This window comes from Hemiscyllium ocellatum, chromosome 15, assembly GCF_020745735.1.
Source record: "Hemiscyllium ocellatum isolate sHemOce1 chromosome 15, sHemOce1.pat.X.cur, whole genome shotgun sequence".
NCBI classification, from domain to species: domain Eukaryota; kingdom Metazoa; phylum Chordata; class Chondrichthyes; order Orectolobiformes; family Hemiscylliidae; genus Hemiscyllium; species Hemiscyllium ocellatum.
In genome coordinates, this window is record NC_083415.1 from 41322967 (window position 1) to 41345280 (window position 22314).

At 41.9% G+C, this 22314-nt stretch overlaps 1 protein-coding gene across 1 annotated transcript in view; it reads left to right on the top strand.

The window, feature by feature from the left end:
- The first annotated feature begins 339 nt into the window (after window positions 1–339).
- Window positions 340–22314, top strand: part of kif3b (kinesin family member 3B) — a 47610-nt gene continuing 25635 nt past the window's right edge. The window contains exons 1-3 of the mRNA XM_060836408.1: window positions 340–612; window positions 2554–2623; window positions 9211–10664. Coding sequence (XP_060692391.1) covers window positions 9264–10664 — 1401 coding nt within the window. The 5' untranslated portion in view covers window positions 340–612; window positions 2554–2623; window positions 9211–9263. The remainder of the gene's footprint in view (window positions 613–2553; window positions 2624–9210; window positions 10665–22314) is intronic.

Here is a 22314-nt window from a genome sequence, read left to right on the forward strand (position 1 = left end):
ATTGGCTCTGGGGCAATTCTGTGATTCTCTGAATGAAGAGATTGTGTTGTGTTGCTGTTAAAAGGGAACACTTTTTTGTTTCTTTTATGGTATTGGGATAACTTACCTCTCCTGATTTTGTATTTTTTTTGGAAGGGGCATCATAAAGGTAACAGTTGGCATTTGTGTGCCAAAAAGTGTGCCACTTGGCAAGGAAAACACTGGTGATCAGAGCAACGTGAAGAGCTCCAGCTCCTGCTCCGGGTGGAATCCAGCTCCGGGTTTTCTGCTCCGGCTCTGAATCCAGCTCCGGCTCTGAATCCAGCTCCGGGTCTTCCTTCTCATCCGGGGCAGTGTCGCTCGCGCCGAGTCCCCGGCGCTAATGGCTGACCGCTGTTGAGGAGCCGGTAGAGCCGCAGCAACGTTTCGACCCGCCTCTCGCTCGGGTCGCTCTCTGGCCCGGTTTGGGGCGAAGGGCACTCGGAGGCCGGAGCCTGCGATCCGTGCTGTCCCTGGGCTGCGGAGAGGGCGCCCGCTCCTTGTGTCCGTTGCGCGGCCGGGCGCCTTGTTTGTCCGTTGCTAGGCCGCGGGTGATGGAGAGGCGGCGGCCGCCGGCGGCGACGGGAAGCTCAGGTGAATGAGGGCAGCAAAGTGGAGCGCTCGCCGCCCAGCCCGGCCGAAAGGTGTGGCCAGGCCGGCACGGACTGTCCGGTCCGAGAAATATAGGGATGTGGAGGGAGGTGTCCGGAAAAATTAGGGGTGTGAGAGAGAGAAGGACAGTGTCCAGTCCTGGGAATGTAGGGGTGTGGGAGGGGAGTGGGCCGGTGTCCTGTCCTGGAAATGTAGGGGTGTGGGAGGGGAGTGGGCCGGTGTCCTGTCCTGGAAATGTAGGGGTGTGGGAGGGGGAGGGATGGTGTCCAGTCCTGGAAATGTAGGGGTGTGGGAGGGGAGTGGGACGGTGTCCAGTCCTGGAAATGTAGGGGTGTGGGAGGGGAGTGGGCTGGTGTCCTGTCCTGGAAATGTAGGAGTGTGAGAGGGAGGAGGGGTGGTGTCCATTCCTGGAAATGTAGGGGTGTGAGAGGGGAGTGGGCCGGTGTCCTGTCCTGGAAATGTAGGAGTGTGAGAGGGAGGAGGGGTGGTGTCCATTCCTGGAAATGTAGGGGTGTGAGAGGGGAGTGGGCCGGTGTCCATTCCTGGAAATGTAGGGGTGTGGGAGGGGGAGGGACGGTGTCCATTCCTGGAAATGTAGGGGTGTGGGAGGGGAGTGGGACGGTGTCCATTCCTGGAAATGTAGGGGTGTGGGAGGGGAGTGGGACGGTGTCCAGTCCTGGGAATGTAGGGGTGTGGGAGGGGAGTGGGACGGTGTCCAGTCCTGGAAATGTAGGAGTGTGAGAGGGAGGAGGGGTGGTGTCCATTCCTGGAAATGTAGGAGTGTGAGAGGGGAGTGGGACGGTGTCCATTCCTGGAAATGTAGGAGTGTGAGAGGGGAGTGGGACGGTGTCCATTCCTGGAAATGTAGGGGTGTGGGAGGGGGAGGGACGGTGTCCATTCCTGGAAATGTAGGAGTGTGGGAGGGGAGTGGGACGGTGTCCAGTCCTGGAAATGTAGGGGAGTGGGAGGGGGAGGGACGGTGTCCTGTCCTGGAAATGTAGGGGTGTGGGACGGTGTCCAGTCCTGGAAACGTAGGGGAGTGGGACGGTGTCCAGTCCTGGAAACGTAGGGGTGTGGGAGGGGAGTGGGACGGTGTCCTGTCCTGGAAATGTAGGGGTGTGGGAGGGGAGTGGGACGGTGTCCTGTCCTGGAAATGTAGGGGTGTGGGAGGGGAGTGGGACGGTGTCCATTCCTGGGAATGTAGGGGTGTGGGAGGGGGATGGACGGTATCCAGTCCTGGAAATGTTGGGGTGTGAGAGGGGGAAGGACAATGGCCAGTCTTGGAAATGTAGGGGTGTGGGAGGTGGAGGGACGGTGTCCAGTCCTGGAAATTTGGCAATGTGAATGGAGGATATCTGCCCCTCGAGTAAAGGGGGAACGTCTAACCCATTTGTGATGTGTACCTGTACTCGGAAGATCAAGTCAAAAGGTGTAATAAGGTGTGTTTTGAAAGAGTTGCAGCTGAGGAAAATTTCTGAGGGGAGAATATCTGGTTCAGGGATGATTTGTTTATGAAGTAGGGATGGAGAGCAGGAAGCAGGTGGAGATGAGGGGACTGGAAGGCTGCTCCACAAATATTGTTAAGGGACAGAGAGTTAAGTGACTGGTCTAAGAGTGGCAGGAGTGGTTGGAGATAGCCCAACAATCATCTCGAGAGTGGTGAGAGATCATTTGGGTTGGAGTGATGGGCGAAGGTGTTCGGCACATGGAGTACCTGTCCATTTGTTGTTCTTCTACTTTCGTAATATGGTTTTCTGCCAGCCAGTTTTGTGTGTTTTAAACACTGAATTTTGCATCATTACTCCAGTGCATTCTGTGTTATTCTTGTAGTAATGTATTTCAAATTCTAGGATTCTTTATGTACTTTGTGATGTGTTCATGCTTATCTGAATGCACTGCGCTAATGTTTGAATTACTTTAAAGGTGCTGTCATGGTTTACTGAAATCTTCCTCATGGCTGTGTGACAATAATTGGAAAAGCAGTTGCACTGAGGTGAGTATAACTCTACCACATACCTGTTATCACAGTAACATACAGTTTAAAGCTTCCTTGGAAACAACCTCATCTCAGAAGCACAGGTGCAAGCAAATTCAGAAGACAATCTTCATTTGTAAAGTTGTATTTTACTGCAGTGCATACTGCTTATTCCTATGAAACTGCAAGTGTCTTAATTTGTGTGTAATATCAGTGAGAATTTTGAGAATCTACTTTGTGATTCCACTAAGCTTAAAAAAAATACGTCTTGTGACTCTGACATTGCTGCAAGGATTCAACTGCACCGTAGCACTGTAAAGCCAGATTTATATCTGTCTTTCACACATTATTCTACAGGATGTTCATTGGAGGGACGAGAGCTTAGTGGCTTTGTTGCTGCCTTGGTAATCGCTGGGGAGCGTTATCTGAAGTCCTGAATCTCTCTTCATGATGGAATTTGAATTCAACCAAAAATCAGGAATTAAATGTCTAATAATGGCTATGAAACTATCATTGATTTTTGGAAAAGCCCACCTGGTTCACCCATGTCCTTTTGGGAAGGAAATCTGCTTAGCTGGCTATGTGCAATAGAAACAGTTCTAAGCAATGAGGGCATTCCTTGTCCCGCAGTATTTATCCAGATCATAGGACTACTTTGGTGTAGGGTAGGGTCCCTATCACTAAACCAGGAAGCCTGGGTTCAAATTGGACTTGTTCCAGAAATGTGTAATAACATCTCTTAACAGGTTGATTAGAAAAGAGCACTGTGCTGAACAATTAACTGCCCTCTGAAAAAGCCCAGCAAGCCATTCAGTTGTCTCAAACCACTAAAATGAATCTCAAGGAATGAAACCAGAGTGTCCACCAGCATTGGAACTTTCAATGTCACTGGCTCAAAGTCCAGGAACTCCCTCCCTTAACAGCTTTTTGTTTGAACATGAGATGAACTGGGGAGAATTCAGCTCCACCTAAGCAAGGACAGGGAATAACTCCTGGCCCAGATAAAATGCCCGTATCCCATGAAATGATTTTTAAAAACTTGTGATACAACTTGCAGTTATTTTCGAATCACTCTGGTCAGAAATGTTATACATCTCTGAACCAAGTGGAACTTTAACCTGGGATTCCTGGTTTAGGTAGTAGGGATATTACCTGACACCACAGAGGTTCTTTGATCTGGATTTCATATTTACTCATTAAAATTAAACAAATAATACACTGTCGGATAAGGAATTCCCTCATTGCTTGCAACTGCTTCCATTGCAATGTGAAGCCACGGAATCTATAAAACTTAATTTCACTGAAATTATTATGTATTTTCTAGACTTCCATTGTGAGCTACTAATATCTTCTTCGGAATTAGCTCATCTGAAGTGTTGACATTTTTTTGTATTTTGATTCACTTGTTATGTTGGCTTTATTTGGTTTGTACTGAAACTTTAGGAAACAGTGAGAGAATTTAATTTGAATTCTGTGATTCGTATTTCTCTCAGGGCCTTTTCTTATTCCTGAGAGTATAATTAGAATGAAATCAAGATTCTCAGATGTGTAGTATGTTGTAATTTGTTCATCTTAGCTTTCCCTCTATTTCTTAAATGACTTTGCTCCATCAATAGAGGAAGAGAGTAAAATTTCTCCGTGACCAGGAATAGTTTTCTATAATTTGATTTAATTTGATGTAATATTAACAGTTGTGACTGTTATGGTTACTTGCTCCAGCTTCCTCGATCCAGCAAAATATGTTTAACCCTATAAATGCAGCAACAATATTTTGAAGATGAAATTTGGTTTGTGTTGGAATAACTCTGAAGTTACATGTCCCTAATTGAAAAATTTAAGTTTGTATTTTTTATCCGTCCTCACTGTAGAGGATATGGACAACATTCCATAAGCAGTAAGTTATCACGAAATGAAAGAAAGGGAGAAACTTAGGGTGGGGGGGATTGCATTCGTCAGAGAAATAATAGAGTAAATTGTTGGAGCTGTAGGCTGACAAATGAACTTGATGGTAGAGTTTTAAAACAAGTAGCTAGTGAGATTGTTGATGCGTTGGTTTTAATATTCAGAAACTCTGTTGGTTTGGGGGTGACCTCATTTCGTAGGAAGATTACAAATGTATCTCTTTCATTTGAAAAGTGGAAGGAAACAGAAAGCAGACCTGTTAGCTCAACATCAATCAGAGGGAAATGGTTAGAAGATATTATTATTGATCAGAGATAGTCAACATAGTTTTACCAAAAAGGTGGTCGAAGGCAGAGCAGTAGATGTTGTTTACTTGGACTTTAGTAAAGCCTTTGACAAGATTCCTGAGTAAAGTTGCATCACATGGGATTCAGGGTGTGCTTGCCATTAGATACATAATTGGCTAAGCAGCAGGTGACAGTGATGGTGAAGAGTTGCATTTTGGACTGGAAGCCTGCCGTCAGCAGTGTTCCACAGGGATTGTTTCTGTGTCATCTTATGGGCAGACACTATTTCGTTTAGATAATCATTTATTCGGTTAATCGATTAAATGCCTTTCCACTGGGGCATGGAGTTTTTAAACTCTGCTCCCCGTTCAGGAGACTGCAGCAGCACACAGTGCGCGAGGCCCCACCCCCAACCCTGTGCAACACCTCCCCCAGCCCCCAGTCCCATGCAACACCATGCCCTGTCCTCAACCCTGTGCAACAACACCCCCCACCCCCAATCCTATCTAACACTGCCCCTGCCCCCAACCCCATGCTATATGACTCTGTGACTCGAAGTTATAGAACTTGGATAAGTTCATGGTAATCAGGCAGAGTCAATATGATTTTATGAAAGGGAAATCATGTTTAGCCAATTTAACCAATTTGAGTTCTTTGAGGAAGTAATTCATGCTGTGTTTAAAGGGATACTGGTGGTTGTACTGTTCTTAGCTTCCCAAAAGCATTTAATAAACTGACACATCAAAAGTTATTGAGAAAAATAAAACTTCTTGGTGTAATATGTAGTATATTAGCATGGATAGAAGATTGCCTGGCTAATGGTCCACAGAGAGTACATGTAAATGGGTCGTCTTCCTCAGTTTGGCAATATGTAATGCGTGGTGCTATGATCTCAACTATTTACATTTATATGCATGATTTAGATTGATGGATGGGATAGCATGGTTGCCAAATTTTGTGACAGCACAAATTGCTAAGAAAGTTGAAGATTATTTTAAATAAGAAGGCTACAAAAATATGTAGTTAAATGAGTGGACAAAGATGTGACAAAAGGAGTATAATGTGGAAAATATGCAATTATCCATTTGGGCAGAAAGAATAAGAACGAAACATGTTATCTAAGTAGAAAGAGATTGCAGATCTGAGCTGCAGAAAAACCTGAGTGTCTTTGTGCATGAATCACAAAAAGATAGTAGTTGTGGCTACGCCAAGTAATTAGGAAAGTAATGAAGTGTTATCATTTATCATGAGAGGCATTGATTAGAAAAGTAGGGACTTGGTATTTGTTATACAGAACATCCACAGACTGCATGTGAGTACTGTGTACAGTATTGGTCACTTATTTAAAGAAAGATGTAAATGTGTTGAAGGAGGTTGAGGCAAGGTTTGCCAGACCAAGACCTAGAATGGATGGGTTGTCTTCTAAGTAAAGTTGGATAGGCTAGGCTTGTATTTGCTGGGGTTTAGAAAAGTAAGAGGTGACTTAGTTGCAATGTATTACAACCTGAGGGGCCTTGATAGGATAGATCTGAAGAGAATGTTTCCTCTTGTGGGAGAATCTAGAACTAGGAGATATTAACTGGTTAAATGTCCATTTAAAAATAACATTTGGTCAAACCTTTGCACTGAGGGTTGAGAATCTTTGGAACTCTCATGTGAGTAATGGAAGTAGAGTCCTTGAATATTTTTAAGGCAGAAGTACAGAGATTTTTGTTAAACATGGAGTTGAAAGATTATCGAGGCAGGCTGGAATATAGATTTGAGGTTACAGTCAGGTCAGCCATGATTATATTCAATAGTGGAACAGGCTTACAGGGCTGAATGACCACCACCACCTTTTGATTTCTCTCTCTTCTGAATGGAGTGCACAGAATTAGATTCAATGCTCGTGTTGAAACTAAACTAGTGATTTAAGGTTCTTCATAATTGCCTTATTTTGTATTCAGTGTCTTTATTTATAAACCATACATTCTATTTTTTTAACCACTTTTTTTGTTATTGCAAGCATTTGTTCACATAGTGCTATGGGTCCATCTGCTCTCTGATATCCTTTAGGATTGTACCATTCATTTTACGTTGCCTTTTCTCATTTTCCTTCCAAAGCATGTTACTTCATACTTTGCTCCATTAAATTTGATCTGCCACATGGCCTGCCCAGTTCTCCAGCCTGTCTTGCAACCTTTTCAATTATCTCATTATTTCTCCCCCACAGTTCAAAGTGCTTCCAAGTTGTGTCTCATTAGAATTTTGAAATTGAGTTTTGAAATCTCCTCACCCAAGTCTCATGAATATACGTCAAGAACAGTGACTGTATATTGATTAATGTGGAATACCACCTGTGCACCTTTGTGCAATCCAGAAAGCAAGCCCCACTGCTACTGTCTGTTCCTGTCACTCAGCCAACTGCATATTGATGCTACTACTTCCCTTTTAATTCCATAGTTCGACAAGTTATTTAAACAAGATTTGATTTCAAGAAATCCATGCTGGCTTTCCTTAATTAATCTGTGCTGTGCAAATTACTGTTACTTTTGTCCTGGACTGTTCTTTCTGACAGCTTTTCTGAGGTTGAATTGACTGGACGGCTGTTATTGGGACTTTCCTTGCACCATTTTTGAACAAGCTTGTAATTTTGCCACAAGCACAGAGAATGCTGGAGAAGATCAGGCATGGCAGGATCTACAGAGACAAATTGAGTTTACAATTCTGGTGGAGTTAGAACGTGTACAGGTTGGAAGGATTGAATTTCAATAGAATTGGGCCATTGTCTTTGTAGGGTGGCTTAACAGTGCGATTGGGAAATTACAAAAGTTTTACTCAAGTGAAAACAAAATTCTACAAACGCTGGTCATCTGAAACAAATAGAGAGAATGTAGAAGAAACTAAGGTCTGGCAGCATCTATGGAGAGAGAAACTGAGTTAATATTTAGAGTCTGATTTGACTCTTTATTTGTTTAACAAAATGATTAATGCTAAAAATATAAATAGTAGGGATAGTTGACATGTATACTTAAAAGCATCTGCTTCTACTGCTCGTCCCTTTGTGTTGATTGCAGTGTTTTTTTTTATTTGATGCCTGCTGCTTTCTATCTAGCTTTCAATCATCCAACTAACTATTCCCCTCAATCTGTTCAATTCTACATACAAATCTGACTACAGAATGCAGCTGAAAGTGGATAGTATCGTTGGGTGTGAGAAAACTTGACAGGCTGTTGACCAGAAGATGTAGGCCATTGTTTTGTCTTCACACTGGGGGTATCTTTCATTGAGATGTGGCACTACCACTGTTCAAACTGATGGAATAAATAAATAACCTGTAGTTCAAAACTGCAGATCAGGTGATAGTGGACCAACAATAGAATTGTATACCACCAAAACATGTAACTTCACAGCCCAGCATATCTACAAGCCTGTAAAACAACATTAAGCAATTCCACAACCAACTAAATCGCAAAGCTTTGCAAACCAATTGTATCCTGTCACAAAAGATTCTGGGTTCTTGAGCACAAGGTGCCTCTAATTTGTTTTAGCATTAGTGCCAATTTATATCAGTTGTCCATGCTCAGTAATTCAAAGGGTCAGCATAGGGATATTTGTGCTGTTCTGTAACCACCCTGTGTTGATAAACTATTGCTGAAGCAGCTAACAGAAGGAGAAGATTCCATGTACATGCCTATTCTCAATAATGGCAGATTCCAGCAAAAGTGCAAAAGACAAGGCAAAGCATTTGGAATCATCTTCAGCCAGAAGTGCTGAACGGATGACTTTTGTCTTTGTCCAGAAGTATCCGTCATCACACATGTCAGTCTAAAGCCAGTTCATTTCGCTTCAAGGGACAGCTGAATACATGGGAAAGGACGCTGACAGTATCCCAGCTAGTACTAAATTGTTGTCGTCCTCATCAAAATCTTGAACCCTGCCTACTGATCAACATTATGGAAGGACATTAACTAGATGGACTGTAGCTGTTCAAGAGTAATTGCAAGCATCTCAAGAATATGTTCGTACCTCAAGAAGAGATAAAATAAAAAGCCAGGTCTGATTATATAAAATCTTAAACTTATTGATTGATGGCATTGAAAATAAGTAACAAAATAAACTGGCAGGTTTAATCTTTTAGTTTAAATTTGGCATAACAATGCTGAAAATGTTATAAAATGTTTTCATTGTATATTTTTGAGCAGGGAGATTTTTATAATATTCGGTGCAAATATTGGTTAGGAATAGAATCAACTTCACTTGGTATTAAGCACTGTGCAAGTTATTGAGTTTTTCAATTAATCTTCTGTTCACCAACTTTAATGAAGATTTTGAAGACTATTCGTATTTTTTCAAGATATTACATTGCCTTAGTTTACTATTGGTGGGTTAATTGAATTTAGTATGAGATTAATGAGTTTTGAATCTCTTCTACAGGTTGCTCACTGTCAAGAATATTTCTTAGCATTTGAACTTGATCACAACACACAATGTCAAAGTTAAAGAGTTCTGAATCGGTTAAGGTGGTTGTGCGATGTCGGCCAATGAACGAGAAGGAAATTGCAGGTGGCTTTGGAAGAATTGTTGATATAGATGCAAAACTAGGTCAGATTCTTGTGAAGAACCCTAAAGGAGGTCCAGGTGAACTACCCAAGACTTTCACATTTGATGCTGTTTATGACTGCAATTCTAAACAAGTAGAATTATATGATGAGACCTTTCGACCTCTTGTGGAATCTGTTCTCCTAGGTTTTAATGGGACAATCTTTGCTTATGGGCAAACTGGAACGGGGAAAACCTACACTATGGAGGGTGTCCGCACAGATCCTGAAAGGAGAGGTGTCATCCCAAATTCCTTTGAGCATATATTCACGCATATTTCTCGATCACAAAATCAGCAATACTTAGTAAGGGCATCATACCTAGAGATTTACCAAGAGGAAATAAAAGATTTACTCGCGAAAGATCAAACTAAAAGGTTGGAGCTAAAAGAAAGGCCAGACACTGGTGTATACGTCAAAGACTTGTCTTCTTTTGTGACAAAAAATGTGAAAGAAATTGAACATGTTATGAATGTTGGCAATCAAAATCGATCAGTTGGTGCCACGAACATGAATGAACATAGCTCTCGTTCTCATGCCATCTTTGTTATAACTGTTGAATGCAGTGAAATTGGACTTGATGGAGAGAATCATATTCGTGTTGGAAAGTTGAATTTGGTAGACCTGGCGGGCAGTGAACGACAAGCAAAAACTGGAGCTCAAGGCGAACGGTTAAAAGAAGCAACAAAAATTAACCTTTCTCTCTCAGCGTTGGGCAATGTCATATCCGCACTCGTGGATGGTAAAAGCACTCATATTCCCTACAGAGATTCAAAGCTAACTCGATTGCTTCAAGACTCATTGGGAGGGAATGCCAAGACTGTTATGGTGGCAAATATTGGTCCCGCTTCCTACAACTGTGAAGAGACACTTACCACACTGCGATATGCAAATCGTGCAAAGAACATCAAGAATAAACCTCGTGTAAATGAAGATCCTAAAGATGCACTTTTGAGAGAGTTTCAGGAAGAGATAGCTCGGCTGAAAGCTCAACTGGCGAAGCGGGGTGTTGGCAAACGAAAGAAGAAGAATCGAAGGAGGCAAGGGGGAGAAGGAGAGGAGGAAATTGAAGATGATGATGGAGATGGAGAAGAGGATGAGGGAATTAAAAATGAACCTGAATACTGGAGGGAACAACAAGAAAAGCTGGAGAGAGAAAAAAAAGCCATCATGGATGACCACAGCTTAGTAGCAGATGAGAAACAGAAGCTGTTGCGAGAAAAAGAGAAGAAAATGGGAGATGTGCAGAGAGAGAGAGAAGCTTCTGAGACTCTTGCCACTAAAATTAAGGTATAGTAATAAAGTATTGCAAAAATCCTTGATTCAATTGAATTGTCATTGCCAATACTTCGGAGTTGGGTTAAATAATTTTAAAACATTTCAGTTGAAACAGAACTTTGCAACATATTGTGTTGAAGTATAATGTTTGGCACACTCATCTTTGAGATTCAATGCAGTCTCTCAAACTGTTTTGAAAGGAAATTGCTAAAATCCTTGTTTCTCTCAAGTCAACAGGGAATCAGGAAGCGGAGTAATTATATTGGTTTGAAATGTCTTTCCATTTCCTGTCTCCTGTATATAAGTCAAATAAGAAATTCTGATTAGTTTTGCTCAGTTATTAAGTCTATTTTAAAGGACCATGCTAATAGAAAGGTAAGCAGAACATTTTATCGAAAATATTTATCTTAGTTGTTGCCAATAGAGTTATTTGATCAGGGTTATTAAAGTTGCATAACTAAAGCTTTTAGTAATGAAAGTCATGAGTGAATTTTAGTATTTATTTAAGTATCAGTATTTTCAGTGTTTGTTTATAACACCTGTGTGGATTCGGTTTTGAATGAAATGTTTTTAAAAAGGCTGAGTAGGTGTCTAACCTGACCAGTTTGATATAATTGAAATCAAAATAATAGCATACAGTAAAGGTTAGATACCAAATTTTGTGCTTTTTAAAATAGATTTTGCACCTATCTTTGTGACCAAATTGGCAAACGCTATCTTATTATCTGCCTTATTTTAATAAAAGTGTGTTTCAGTTTTCAATTGATCTTGTAGTAGTATCACCTGAAAATTTTCTGAAACCACTAGAAATTGTGGGCATGCGCACAGGAGTGAAAGCTAAGTCGAAGCTTACGTTAAAGTGGGGTCAGAGGACAAGAGGTTTTGAAAGACTTACATTTTTCTTGTCGCCTTTTGTAAGTTTCCATGTCCAGAATTCTAATGGAAACTCCACAGGTAAGCTTGATTTTTCTAACAATTTATTGGTATTACGACACTGCCAAGTAGATGTGATTGCGAAGTATCACTTTTATAGAGGCCAATTGTTTTACAAAAGTGAACAGGAATTTGATGCTAGAAGATGTTGACAAAAGTGCATTTAAATGTAAGATATTTCTGTAGAAAGCGATTCAGTTTCCCATGGTACGCTCATGGTAACTCAGAAAAATAGTTGCTATTTCACTTGCATTTGTTGTCTTTGTAGCTTTTCTTCCTGCTTGTTTTCTCTTTCACACTCAAGTCATGACCATCTGTTTGTCAATGTAAAAGGTGCAAAAGAAGAACAGCCTCCTCAGCAGGGGCAGGACCTTTTAAAGAGTAGAAAATCTGTCTCCTAGGGAATGGTTTTAGTATAAAACATTTGCCTGTGAGAGTTCATGAAGGTCAGTAATCTGCCTCAGATTGGGTAAGAACTGTTAGAAACAGTGTTTGAGGGTTGATATTGTCAGTACAGGGACCTCTTGGATGCTCATGATCTGGCATTTAACAGGAGTTTTGGAGAGCCAGTAATCTGGGTGTAGGAAAGTGAAGTAGGTCATGGGAAAAAAAGGGTTTCAAGTGGGGGAATCTGGTTTAATGGAATTGGCAGTTGATTCTAATAATGGCATATGAGTAAGGTATTGATTCACAATTGTTCTTCATATAGGTAGACATTTAATAAGTGTGTAATATTTCAGGGATAACAGACTCATGATGTAGCATTGCAAATCAGTGACCTGTGTGGCACATTTACTACTTTGTTACAAAGCAACCTATTCTCTGAATCACTGTGAAAATTATATACTAAAAAAATTAAAATATTGACTAGTAAATCTGATGATATTGTGGTACCAAATTATTGTGAAATATTAATCAAATATGAGAAAGCCAGAAAGTTGAAAGTTCTGATTCTTGAAATATAACCAAAATGTTTTGCAAGTCTGTCACCAGAAAGATAGGTCAGTATTTTACAGGTAGACCATCAGAATTACTGCAGGTTTGGTGTATTTTGAAAAAGATCCCAAGGCATTTCACAGCAGTATTATTGAGCCAAAAGGAATATTTAGAAAGGGTGACTTAAAGCCTTAGAATGTTTATTTTGAGGAGGATCTTCAAGGTGAAGCGGGAATTGAAATACAGTGAGATTTAGTGAGGGAATTTCAGAACAAAGGCTTGAGACAATTGAAAGTGTGGTACTATAGCATACTATAGAAGGAGCAATAGAAGTGAAAATAATACATGTAGCAATGAGCCAGTTATTTTATTTTTGGAAAGCTTTCGGTAAGGTTCCATATATAACAGATTGGTATAATTAAAAACACATTGGTTTTGGAGTTTATGTACAGAAATCCATTGAAACCTGGTTGGCAGACAAGAAACAAAGAGTAGGAATAAATAGGTCTTTCTTTTGAGTGGCAGGCAGTGACTAGCTGTTGGGTACTGTAGGGATCGATGCTTGGAGCTGAGCTATTCACAATATATTGTTACAACACAGCAGTAAATCCTTCAGATAATTAAACCAAGCCCCCAGAAAAGCTCACCTTGCCTTGTAATCTGTTAAAGTATGAGTGACAGAGAAGTGCTCAAATTCCACTATGCAACAAAAATATCAGTTTTATTCTTTGACACTAAAAGTGAACAAGAAACAACAACTATTTAAAGCTCTAAGCCTCCTTTCTCTTAAAGTTTGCTATCTACCTCCCACTCTCTAACAATATACTGATCCAACAAAGCCTCTAAATTTGCAGCAACTTAATTTTCAAAACCAGACAGCGGTTGTTGTCTCTGGTGTTGATCTTTCTCTGTTTTTAGATCTTCCTGGATCGTCTTCGGTCTTTTGCTGCAAATGTGTTTTATATGAAAAGGTACCTTTGACGGACAGTCTGATGAATAGCAGTCGTTTCAATGGCAGTTGGTGCTCTTTCTGGCTAACTATCCAAAATGGTTGCTTTTAATACCCCAAACATTGGATTTTCTCATTGGTTTGATGTTGTCAAAACAGTAAAATTCAAATTCGATTGAGTCTTAGTATCTTGGGGTATAACTTAAACTGATTAAATTTGAACTGCTGTGAAAACAACCAAGGTATCTAGGTTACAACCAAATGTGACATCTTCCAATTTTCCAGTTCACTCTGTGACTGCTAGTCAGTCACATGATTGGAGCTTGCCAGCTTTCACACTCTCTTCAAGGTACAGTGCACATGTTTAACATCATAACAATATATTCATGATTTAAATGAGGAAACTGCATGTTATAACTCCAGGTTTGCAGATGACAAAGCTAGGTGGAAGGTAATGCTATGAGAGGGATGCACAGAAGTGTCATGTGATTTGGACACATTTGGGCGGCACGGTGGCGCAGTGGTTAGCACTGCTGCCTCACAGCGCCAGGGACCTGGGTTCAATTCCCACCTCAGGCGACTGACTGTGTGGAGTTTGCACGTTCTCCCCGTGTCTGCGTGGGTTTCCTCCGGGTGCTCCGGTTTCCTCCCACAGTCCAAAGATGTGCGGGTCAGGTGAATTGGCCATGCTAAATTGCCCGTAGTGTTAGGTAAGGGGTATATGTAGGGGCATGGGTGGATTGCTCTTCGGCGGGTCGATGTGGACTTGTTGGGCCGAAGGGCCTGTTTCCACACTGTAAGTAATCTAATCTAAATTAAGTAACTGGGCAAGTACATGTCTGATGCAGGGTAGTGTAGTGTAGATAAATATGAGGTTATCCACTTTGGCAAAAACAGACAGGCTCTTTCTTATCTGAGTGGCAATAGATTGGGATTGGGGAAACTTCACTGAATGTGTGGGTGTCCCCGTACACCAGTTGCTGAAGGTAAGTATGCAGGTGCAGCAGGCATGAAGAAGGAAGTGGTATGTTGGTCTTCACAGAAGGAGGCTTTGAGTATTGGAGCAGAGGTATCTTGCTGCAATTGTGCAGTGCATTAGTAAGACAAGACATGAAGTATTGCATACAATTTTGACTTATCTAGAGAAAAATATTTTGGCTGTGGAGGGAGTGCAAAGAACATTTGCCAGACCAATTCCAGGGATGACAAGACTGATGTTAAGGGAGAGTCTGGATCATTTGGAACTATACCCTCTAAAATTTAGAAGAATTAATTTTCTCACAGAAACCTGTAAAGTTCTAACGGGATTAGACCGATTGATGCAGGAAGGATGTTCTTGATGACCAGGGAATTCAGGACCAGGGGTCACTGTTTAAGGATAAAGGGTAGGTATTTAAGGACTGAGATGAGAAATTCCTTCACCCAGAGTGGTGAGCTGTGAAATTCTCGGCCACAGGAAATTTTTCAGACCAAAACATTGAAGACTTTCAAGAAAAACCTAGATACTGTATACTACTTAGGACTGAAGGGGTCAACCAGTATGGGGAGAAAATCAAAACAGGCTATTGGGTTGAATGGTGAACTATGATCATATTGAATTCCTGACTCCTCAGATACTGAAGCAGTCCATGTTCAAATGCAACAAGATCTCGACAATATCCAAACTTGGGCTGACAAATGGAAAATAATATTTGTGCCACACAAATGCCAGGCCATGATCACCACTAACAAGAGAAAATCTAACCACTGCCCCTTGGCATTCAGTGATGTTACCATCACTGAATTCCCCCACTATCAACACCTTAGGCTTATTATTGACTAGAAACTCAATTGACCTCACCACATAAACACAGTGACTCCAAGAGCAGGTTAGAGACTAGGAATACTGCAGTGAGTAACTCACCTCTTGACTCCCCAAAGCATGTCCACCATCTCTAAGGCACAAGTCAAGAATGTGATGGAATACTCCTCACTTTGTCTTGATGAGTGCAGCTCCAACAACATTGAAGAAACTTGATAGCATCCAGGAAAGAAGACAGCCTGTTTGATTAGCACTACATTCATAAGCATCCGCTGCCTCTACCACCCGAGGCTCAGTAGCAGCAATGTGTACTAACTACAAGATGCTCTACAAAAATTCATCCAAGGTCTTCAGACAGTGCCTTCCAAACCCACAACCACTTCCATTTAGAAGAACAAGGGCAGCAGATGGGAACATCACCACCTTCAACTTTCCCTCCAAGCCACTGATCATCTGGCTCAGAAATATATCGCCATTCCTTCACTGTTGTTGAGTCAAAATCGTGGAATTCCCTCCTTAATGGCATTGTGGGTCAACGCACAGCAGGTGGACTGCTTTGTTTCAAGAAGGCTGCTCACTGCCACCTTCTTAAGGGCAACTAGGGATGGGCAATAAATGCTGGCCCAGCCAGTGATGCCCATAATCCCACAAATGAAGAAAAATAAAGTGATGGAGAAAACTTGAATGGCATACTCCAACTTCTCTATGTTTCTGTTTATTTCCAACATTTTCGGACTTTATTTTGATGCAATGTATTTGAAACAGTGGAAAATTTGAGGCGCATGGAGAATAGTATTTATTTATTTTTCACAAGTTTTCAAAAGAAAACTAAAATAGAGACCCAAGTATAAATATTGATATACAGTTAAATCTTAAATAAATGATAACCAAAATCTATCAAACAAGAAAAAAGAAATACCAAGAGAAAAAAAAGACAAAACTCAACTAACTACTCATCTAACTTACAACTAACCAGAGTGTATCATTAAAATTCTTACATTATTCAAGAGAAAAAAAAATCCAACGGTTAACACATAAATTGAGCAGTGATATACATGCTTGGAATATGTTAACATCAGATCACAACAAAACCTGTATTTATCCAAAACATCCTGAGCATAGAGCAAATAAAATTCACAAAAATAAAGGCTCTTTAGTACATTCAGATCAATATAATAAAAAAACTATTTCTAAATAGTAAAAAAAAGTATAAAACGTATTTAAATGGAGACCTTCCCCCTTATTCCCAGGGGGCATCACTTCCTTTCCAAAAAACCCATCATAACCTCTCCCAACCAGTGCTCCACCCTTGACCCAGGCACCCCATGAGAGGATAAAGAAAATTCAAGTAAACTACTAAACTAGAACTAACAATGAGTACCCTATCCCCAACCCCCACCCCCACTGACACCAACACCTGGATATATTTGGTAATGTTAATACTGCAGTTGTTTTGAGTTTTTGCATAGCACCAGAGGAAAAAAAAACAGTACTGCAGAAATAAAACTTGATAAGCTCCCATTGTGTCTAGGTACTAAATCCATTTAAAACTATTCTCCGGGGATCCAAGATGGTGGTGACTCAGCAAATCTGAGTCTATAGTGCTCCTCCTAGGCAAAGTGGGCCACCCTCACCAAATCAATGAAAAAATAGTTTTTATTTAATGTAATTAGTGGTTTAGTACTAAATTTACTGTAAATTACAGTCTCAGCAAATAAAACTTAAATATATTAATACAAAATAATGGGAAAAGAACCCAGCTCCCAAAGACAAAGATAAAATAAGATAAGGTAGCCACCTTTCCCTTTGCCCCCCCCCCCCCCCACCCCCCCCATCTACATTAACTAGACCCCCGGCCTAGATACAAAAAAAGGGGAAAGGAAATGGCTAAGTAAAGGATGAATAAGTAAGCCCTTCTTCCCATCCCCCAGAGATAATATTAAACAGTAAGATAATGAAAGGAAAAAGAAAGCGGGGGGGGGGGGCAAAATAACATCAATTAACTCTTAATAATTTGTCTAAGAGAGTCCAAAAGTTCCTTGGCCTTCTCCAGTGATCTGAAGTTAAATACAGACCCTTCATGGCTAAAGCGTAGTATACTTGGGTAGCGCAAGGAGTATTGAATGTTTAAATCCCTTAAACACTGCTTTGCTTCGTCAAACGCCTTCCTTTTTCAGACCAAAGAACAGTCCTGAAATAACATAATCTTGGATTCTTTGAGTCATGGCTTGTGGATCTTTCCCAAGATTTCTGGAGGCTTCTAAGAACACCTGCCTCACCTTATAGCTCTGCAGCCAGAACAGGACCGGGCGGGGACGCTGGATTGAGCCGGGCCCACCCATTGCAACCCGGTAGGCCCATTCTACCCTTACCTGGCCTGATCTAGCCTCCAGATTCGATAACTGCGGAAGCCACTGTTTAAGGAACCTTATAACCTGGCCTCCTTCTTCCCATTCGGGAAGGCCCAGCAAACGAATATTTTTCCGATGACTACCTTGAGAATTGAGGTCGATGTGATTCTCTAAGGTCCAGACTTGTTGCTCGAGATTCTGGACCCGATCCATGGCCGATTCTGCAATGGCCTCGGAGGTCGCTGCCTTTAGCTCCACCCCTCCGACTCGGCATTCAATTTCTTCGATATCTCGGCCGTACTTTTGTAGCGTGGCCGAGAATGGATTCCATCTACCTCTATGAAAGCATCAATCTTCACGTCGAGTTTGGAGATTATTCCCGCGAGGCTCGCCACTGTAGGTAAGTCTGCGGCTGCGGATTCCTCTGCTGCAGCTGGGGAGGGTGGGGGAGTGGTTCCTGCCTGCTGAGAATTGCGGGCTCCTTTACCCCTAGTCATTTTTATAGGAGATTGAACTGTATAAATTTAGTACTAAACCACTAATTACATTAAATAAAAACTATTTTTTCATTGATTTGGTGAGGGTGGCCCACTTTGCCTAGGTCTTGGGAGGAGCACTATAGACTCAGATTTGCTGAGTCACCACCATCTTGGATCCCGGGAGAATAGTTTTAAATGGATTTAGTACCTAGACACAATGGGAGCTTATCAAGTTTTATTTCTGCAGTACTGTTTTTTTTGCCTCTGGTGCTGTGCAAAAACTCAAAACAACTGCAGTGGACAGCAATCTGCTGTGCACAGTGAAGTGGCAGAATTGGATAATAGCCTGGATTGTGGAGGCTTATTACAAGATCATTTTATGCAGAGGTTTATTAAAATAAAATTGTTAAGAAGGTATTTACTTAATTGGGTCACAAGGATTGTGCAAAACCTGCATTTAAAAATGAAAACTTTTGGCACCCAAAAGATCTTGCATTTATTTTTTGCATTTTGAATCAGGTCATACTGATCGTGTCACACATCTACTCAGCCACTTTCAAACCTGATACTACAGAAGGGGAGATTGAAAAAAACAGGTGTTGCAAGTAGACATTTACAAATATTGAGAGAATAAGAAGTATTTATAATCAGTGAAGTGTTTCCTTAATTCACAAATTGTTTCATGGCTGAGAGCATGATTTTTGCAACATTACTAATCCTGGTCAAGTAACTGGGTTTTCTTTAGTTTTCACTTGTGTGAAATCTTTCTAAACTAGGTTTTATTGAAAGAAAACTATAATTAAAAATTAAGGCTCAGCTCCTTTACGCAGAATGTAATGCAAGAAAATATAAATGTTAATTGCCTTTATGTTTACTTGGGAGAAAGTGAGGACTGCCAATGATGGAGATCAGAGTTGAGAAGTGTGGCGCTGCAAAAGCACAGCAGGCCAGGCAGCATCCAAGGAGCAGGCGAGTTGAGGTTTCAGACATTAGTCCTTCATCAGGAATGCCGGGGGTATGACTGGAGGATGGTGGGAGGCTGAGGCTGAGAGATAAATAGGGGGAGGGGGGAGGTGGGACTCAGTGAAGGTAGCTGAGAACGCAATCGGTAGATACAAGTGGGGGGGGGGGGGTTGGTGATAGTTTGGATAGTGGAAAGAAGATAGACATAGAACATAAAACAGTAGCACAAAACAGGCCCTTCAGCCCACGATGTTGTGCTGACCACTGATCCTCATGTATGCACGCTCAAATTTCTGTGACCATATGCATGTCCAGGAGTCTCTTAAATGTCCCCAATGACCCTGCCTCCACAACTGCTGCTGGCAACGCATTTCATGCTCTCTCAACTCTCTGTGTAAAGAACCCACCTCTGACATCCCCTCTATACTTTCCTCCAAACAGCTTAAAACTATGACCCCTCGTGTTAGTCATTTCTGCCCTGGGAAATAGTCTCTGGCTATCGACTCTATCTATGCCTCTCATTATCTTGTATACCTCAATTAGGTCCCCTCTTCTCCTCCTTTTCTCCAAGGAAAAAAGTCTGAGCTCAGTCAACCTCTCCTCATAACCTCCCTCCAGTTCAGGCAGCAGCCTGGTAAATCTCCTCTGAACTCTCTCCAAAGAATCCACATCTTTCTTATAATAGGGCGACCAGAACTGGACGCAGTATTCCAAGTGCGTTCTAACCAAAGTTTTGTAGAGTAGCAACAAGATCTCACGACTCTTAAACTCAATACCCCTGTTAATGAAAGCCAAAACACCATATGCTTTCTTAACAACCCTGTCCACTTGGGTGGCCATTTTAAGGGATCTATGTACCTGCACCCCAAGATCCCTCTGTTCCTCCACACTGCCAAGAATCCTATCCTTAATCCTGTACTCAGCTTTCAAATTCGACCTTCCAAAATGCATCACCTCACATTTATCCAGGTTGAACTCCATCTACCACCTCTCAGCCCATCTCTGCATCCTGTCAATGTCCCGCTGCAGCCAACAACAGCCCTCTATACTGTCAACGACACCTCCAACCTTTGTGTCATCTGCAAACTTGCGACCCATCCTTCAATCCCCTCATCCAAGTCATTAATAAAAATTACAAACAATAGAGGCCCAAGGACAGAACCCTGTGGAACACCACTCACCACAGACTTCCAAGCAGAATATTTTCCTTCTACTACCACTCGCTGTTTTCTGTTGGCCAGCCAATTCTGTATCCAGACAGCTATGTTCCCCTGAATCCCGTTCCTCCTGACCTTCTTAATGAGCCTACCATGGGGAACCTTATCACATGCCTTGCTGAAGTCCATATATACCACATCCACAGCTCGACCCTCAACAACTTTTCTTGTCACATCCTCAAAGAACTCTTAAGGTTTGTGAGACATGACCTGCCCCTCTCAAAGCCGTGTTGACTGCATTTAATCAAGCCATGCTCTTCCAGATGGTCATAAATCCTATTTCTCAGAATCCTTTCTAACACCTTGCAGACGACAGACGTGAGACTTACTGGTGTGTAATTGCCGGGGATTTCCCTATTTCCTTTCTTGAAGAGAGGAATTACATTTGCCTCTCTCCAGTCCTCAGGTATGACTTCAGTGGAGAGCGAGGATGAAAAGATCTTGGCAAGTGGCGAAGCAATTGCATTTCTCATTTCCCAAAGCAGCCAAGAACAAATCTGGTCTGGGCCTGGCGACTTGTCAATCTTAATGTTTGACAAAAGTTTCAGCACATCAGCTTCCTCTATCTCTATCCATTTCAGCATGCACACCTGCTCTTCAAAGGTTTCATTCACTACAAAGTTTGTTTCTTTTGTAAAGACAGAAGCAAAAAACTCATTTAGGGCTTCCCTACCTCCTCAAATTCCCTATGCTATCCCTGAACGGCCCTACTCTTTCTTTGACCATTCTCTTATTCCTCACAAAAGTGTAAAATGCCTTTGTGTTCTCCCTAATCTGTTCTGCCAAGCCTTTCTCGTGCCCCCTTCTGGCTCTCCTCAGACCATTTTTAAGCTCCTTCCTCGCCTACCTGTAATCCTCTAGAGCTGAGCTTGACCCTATCTTCCTCCACCTTATGTAAGCTACCTTTTTCTTTTTGACGAGCAGCTCCACCGCTCTCGTCATCCAAGGTTCCTTTATCTTACTACCACTTGTCTGTCTCAGAGGGACATATTTATTCATCACTTGCAACAACTGTTCCTTAAACAGTCTCCACATGTCTATAATGCCTTTACCATGGAACAATTGCTCCCAATCCATGCTTCCTAACTCAAGTCTAATCGCATCATAGTTTCCTCTTCTCCAATTAAATATCCTCCCATTTTGCCTAATCCCCTCCTTCTCCATAGCTATGTAGAATGTGAGGCAGTTGTGGTCACTATCACCAAAATGCTCTTCCACCGCAAGATCTGATCCCTGCCCCGCTCGTTTCCGAGCACTAAGTCTAGAATGGCCTCTCCCCTCGTCGGCCTGTCAACGTTCTGAGTTAGGAAACCCTCCTGAACACACCATACAAAAACAGCTCCATTCAAATCTTCTGCTTGAAGGAGATTCCGATCAATATTGGGAAAGTTAAAGTCACCCATTACAACAACCCTACAACGTCTGCACTTTTCCAAAATCTGCCAACCTATGCTTTCTTCCATCTCCCTGCTGTATTGGGGGGTCTGTAGTAAACCCCTAAAGAGGTGACTGCTCCCTTGCTGTTCCTAATTTCCACCCATACTGACTCAGTAGGCAGATTTTCCTCGACAATGGAAGTTTCTGTAGCTGTGATACCCTCTCTGATTAGTAGTGCTACACCCCCTCCTCTTTTTTCCCCCCCTCCCTATTCTTTTTAAATGCTCTAAACCCTGGAACATCCAGCAACCATTCCTGCCCCTGAGAAATCCATGTCTCTGTTATGGCCACAACATCATAGCACCAGGTACTGATTCATGTTCTAAGTTCGTCACTTTTATTCCTGATACTTCTTGCGTTAAAGCAAACACACTTTAATTGATACCTTGGTTCCTTGCCAAGAAAATCCTTCCCACTAGCTGGTCTACCTCTTGCTATTACCTCATCTGCATCAACTCTCATCTCCGGTATACAGCTCAGGTTCCCACCCCCCTGCCATACTAGTTTAAACCCTCTCGAACTACTTGAGCAAACCTTCCACCCAGGACATTGGTCCCCTTCCAGTTCAGATGCAACTTGTCCTTCTTGTGCAGCTC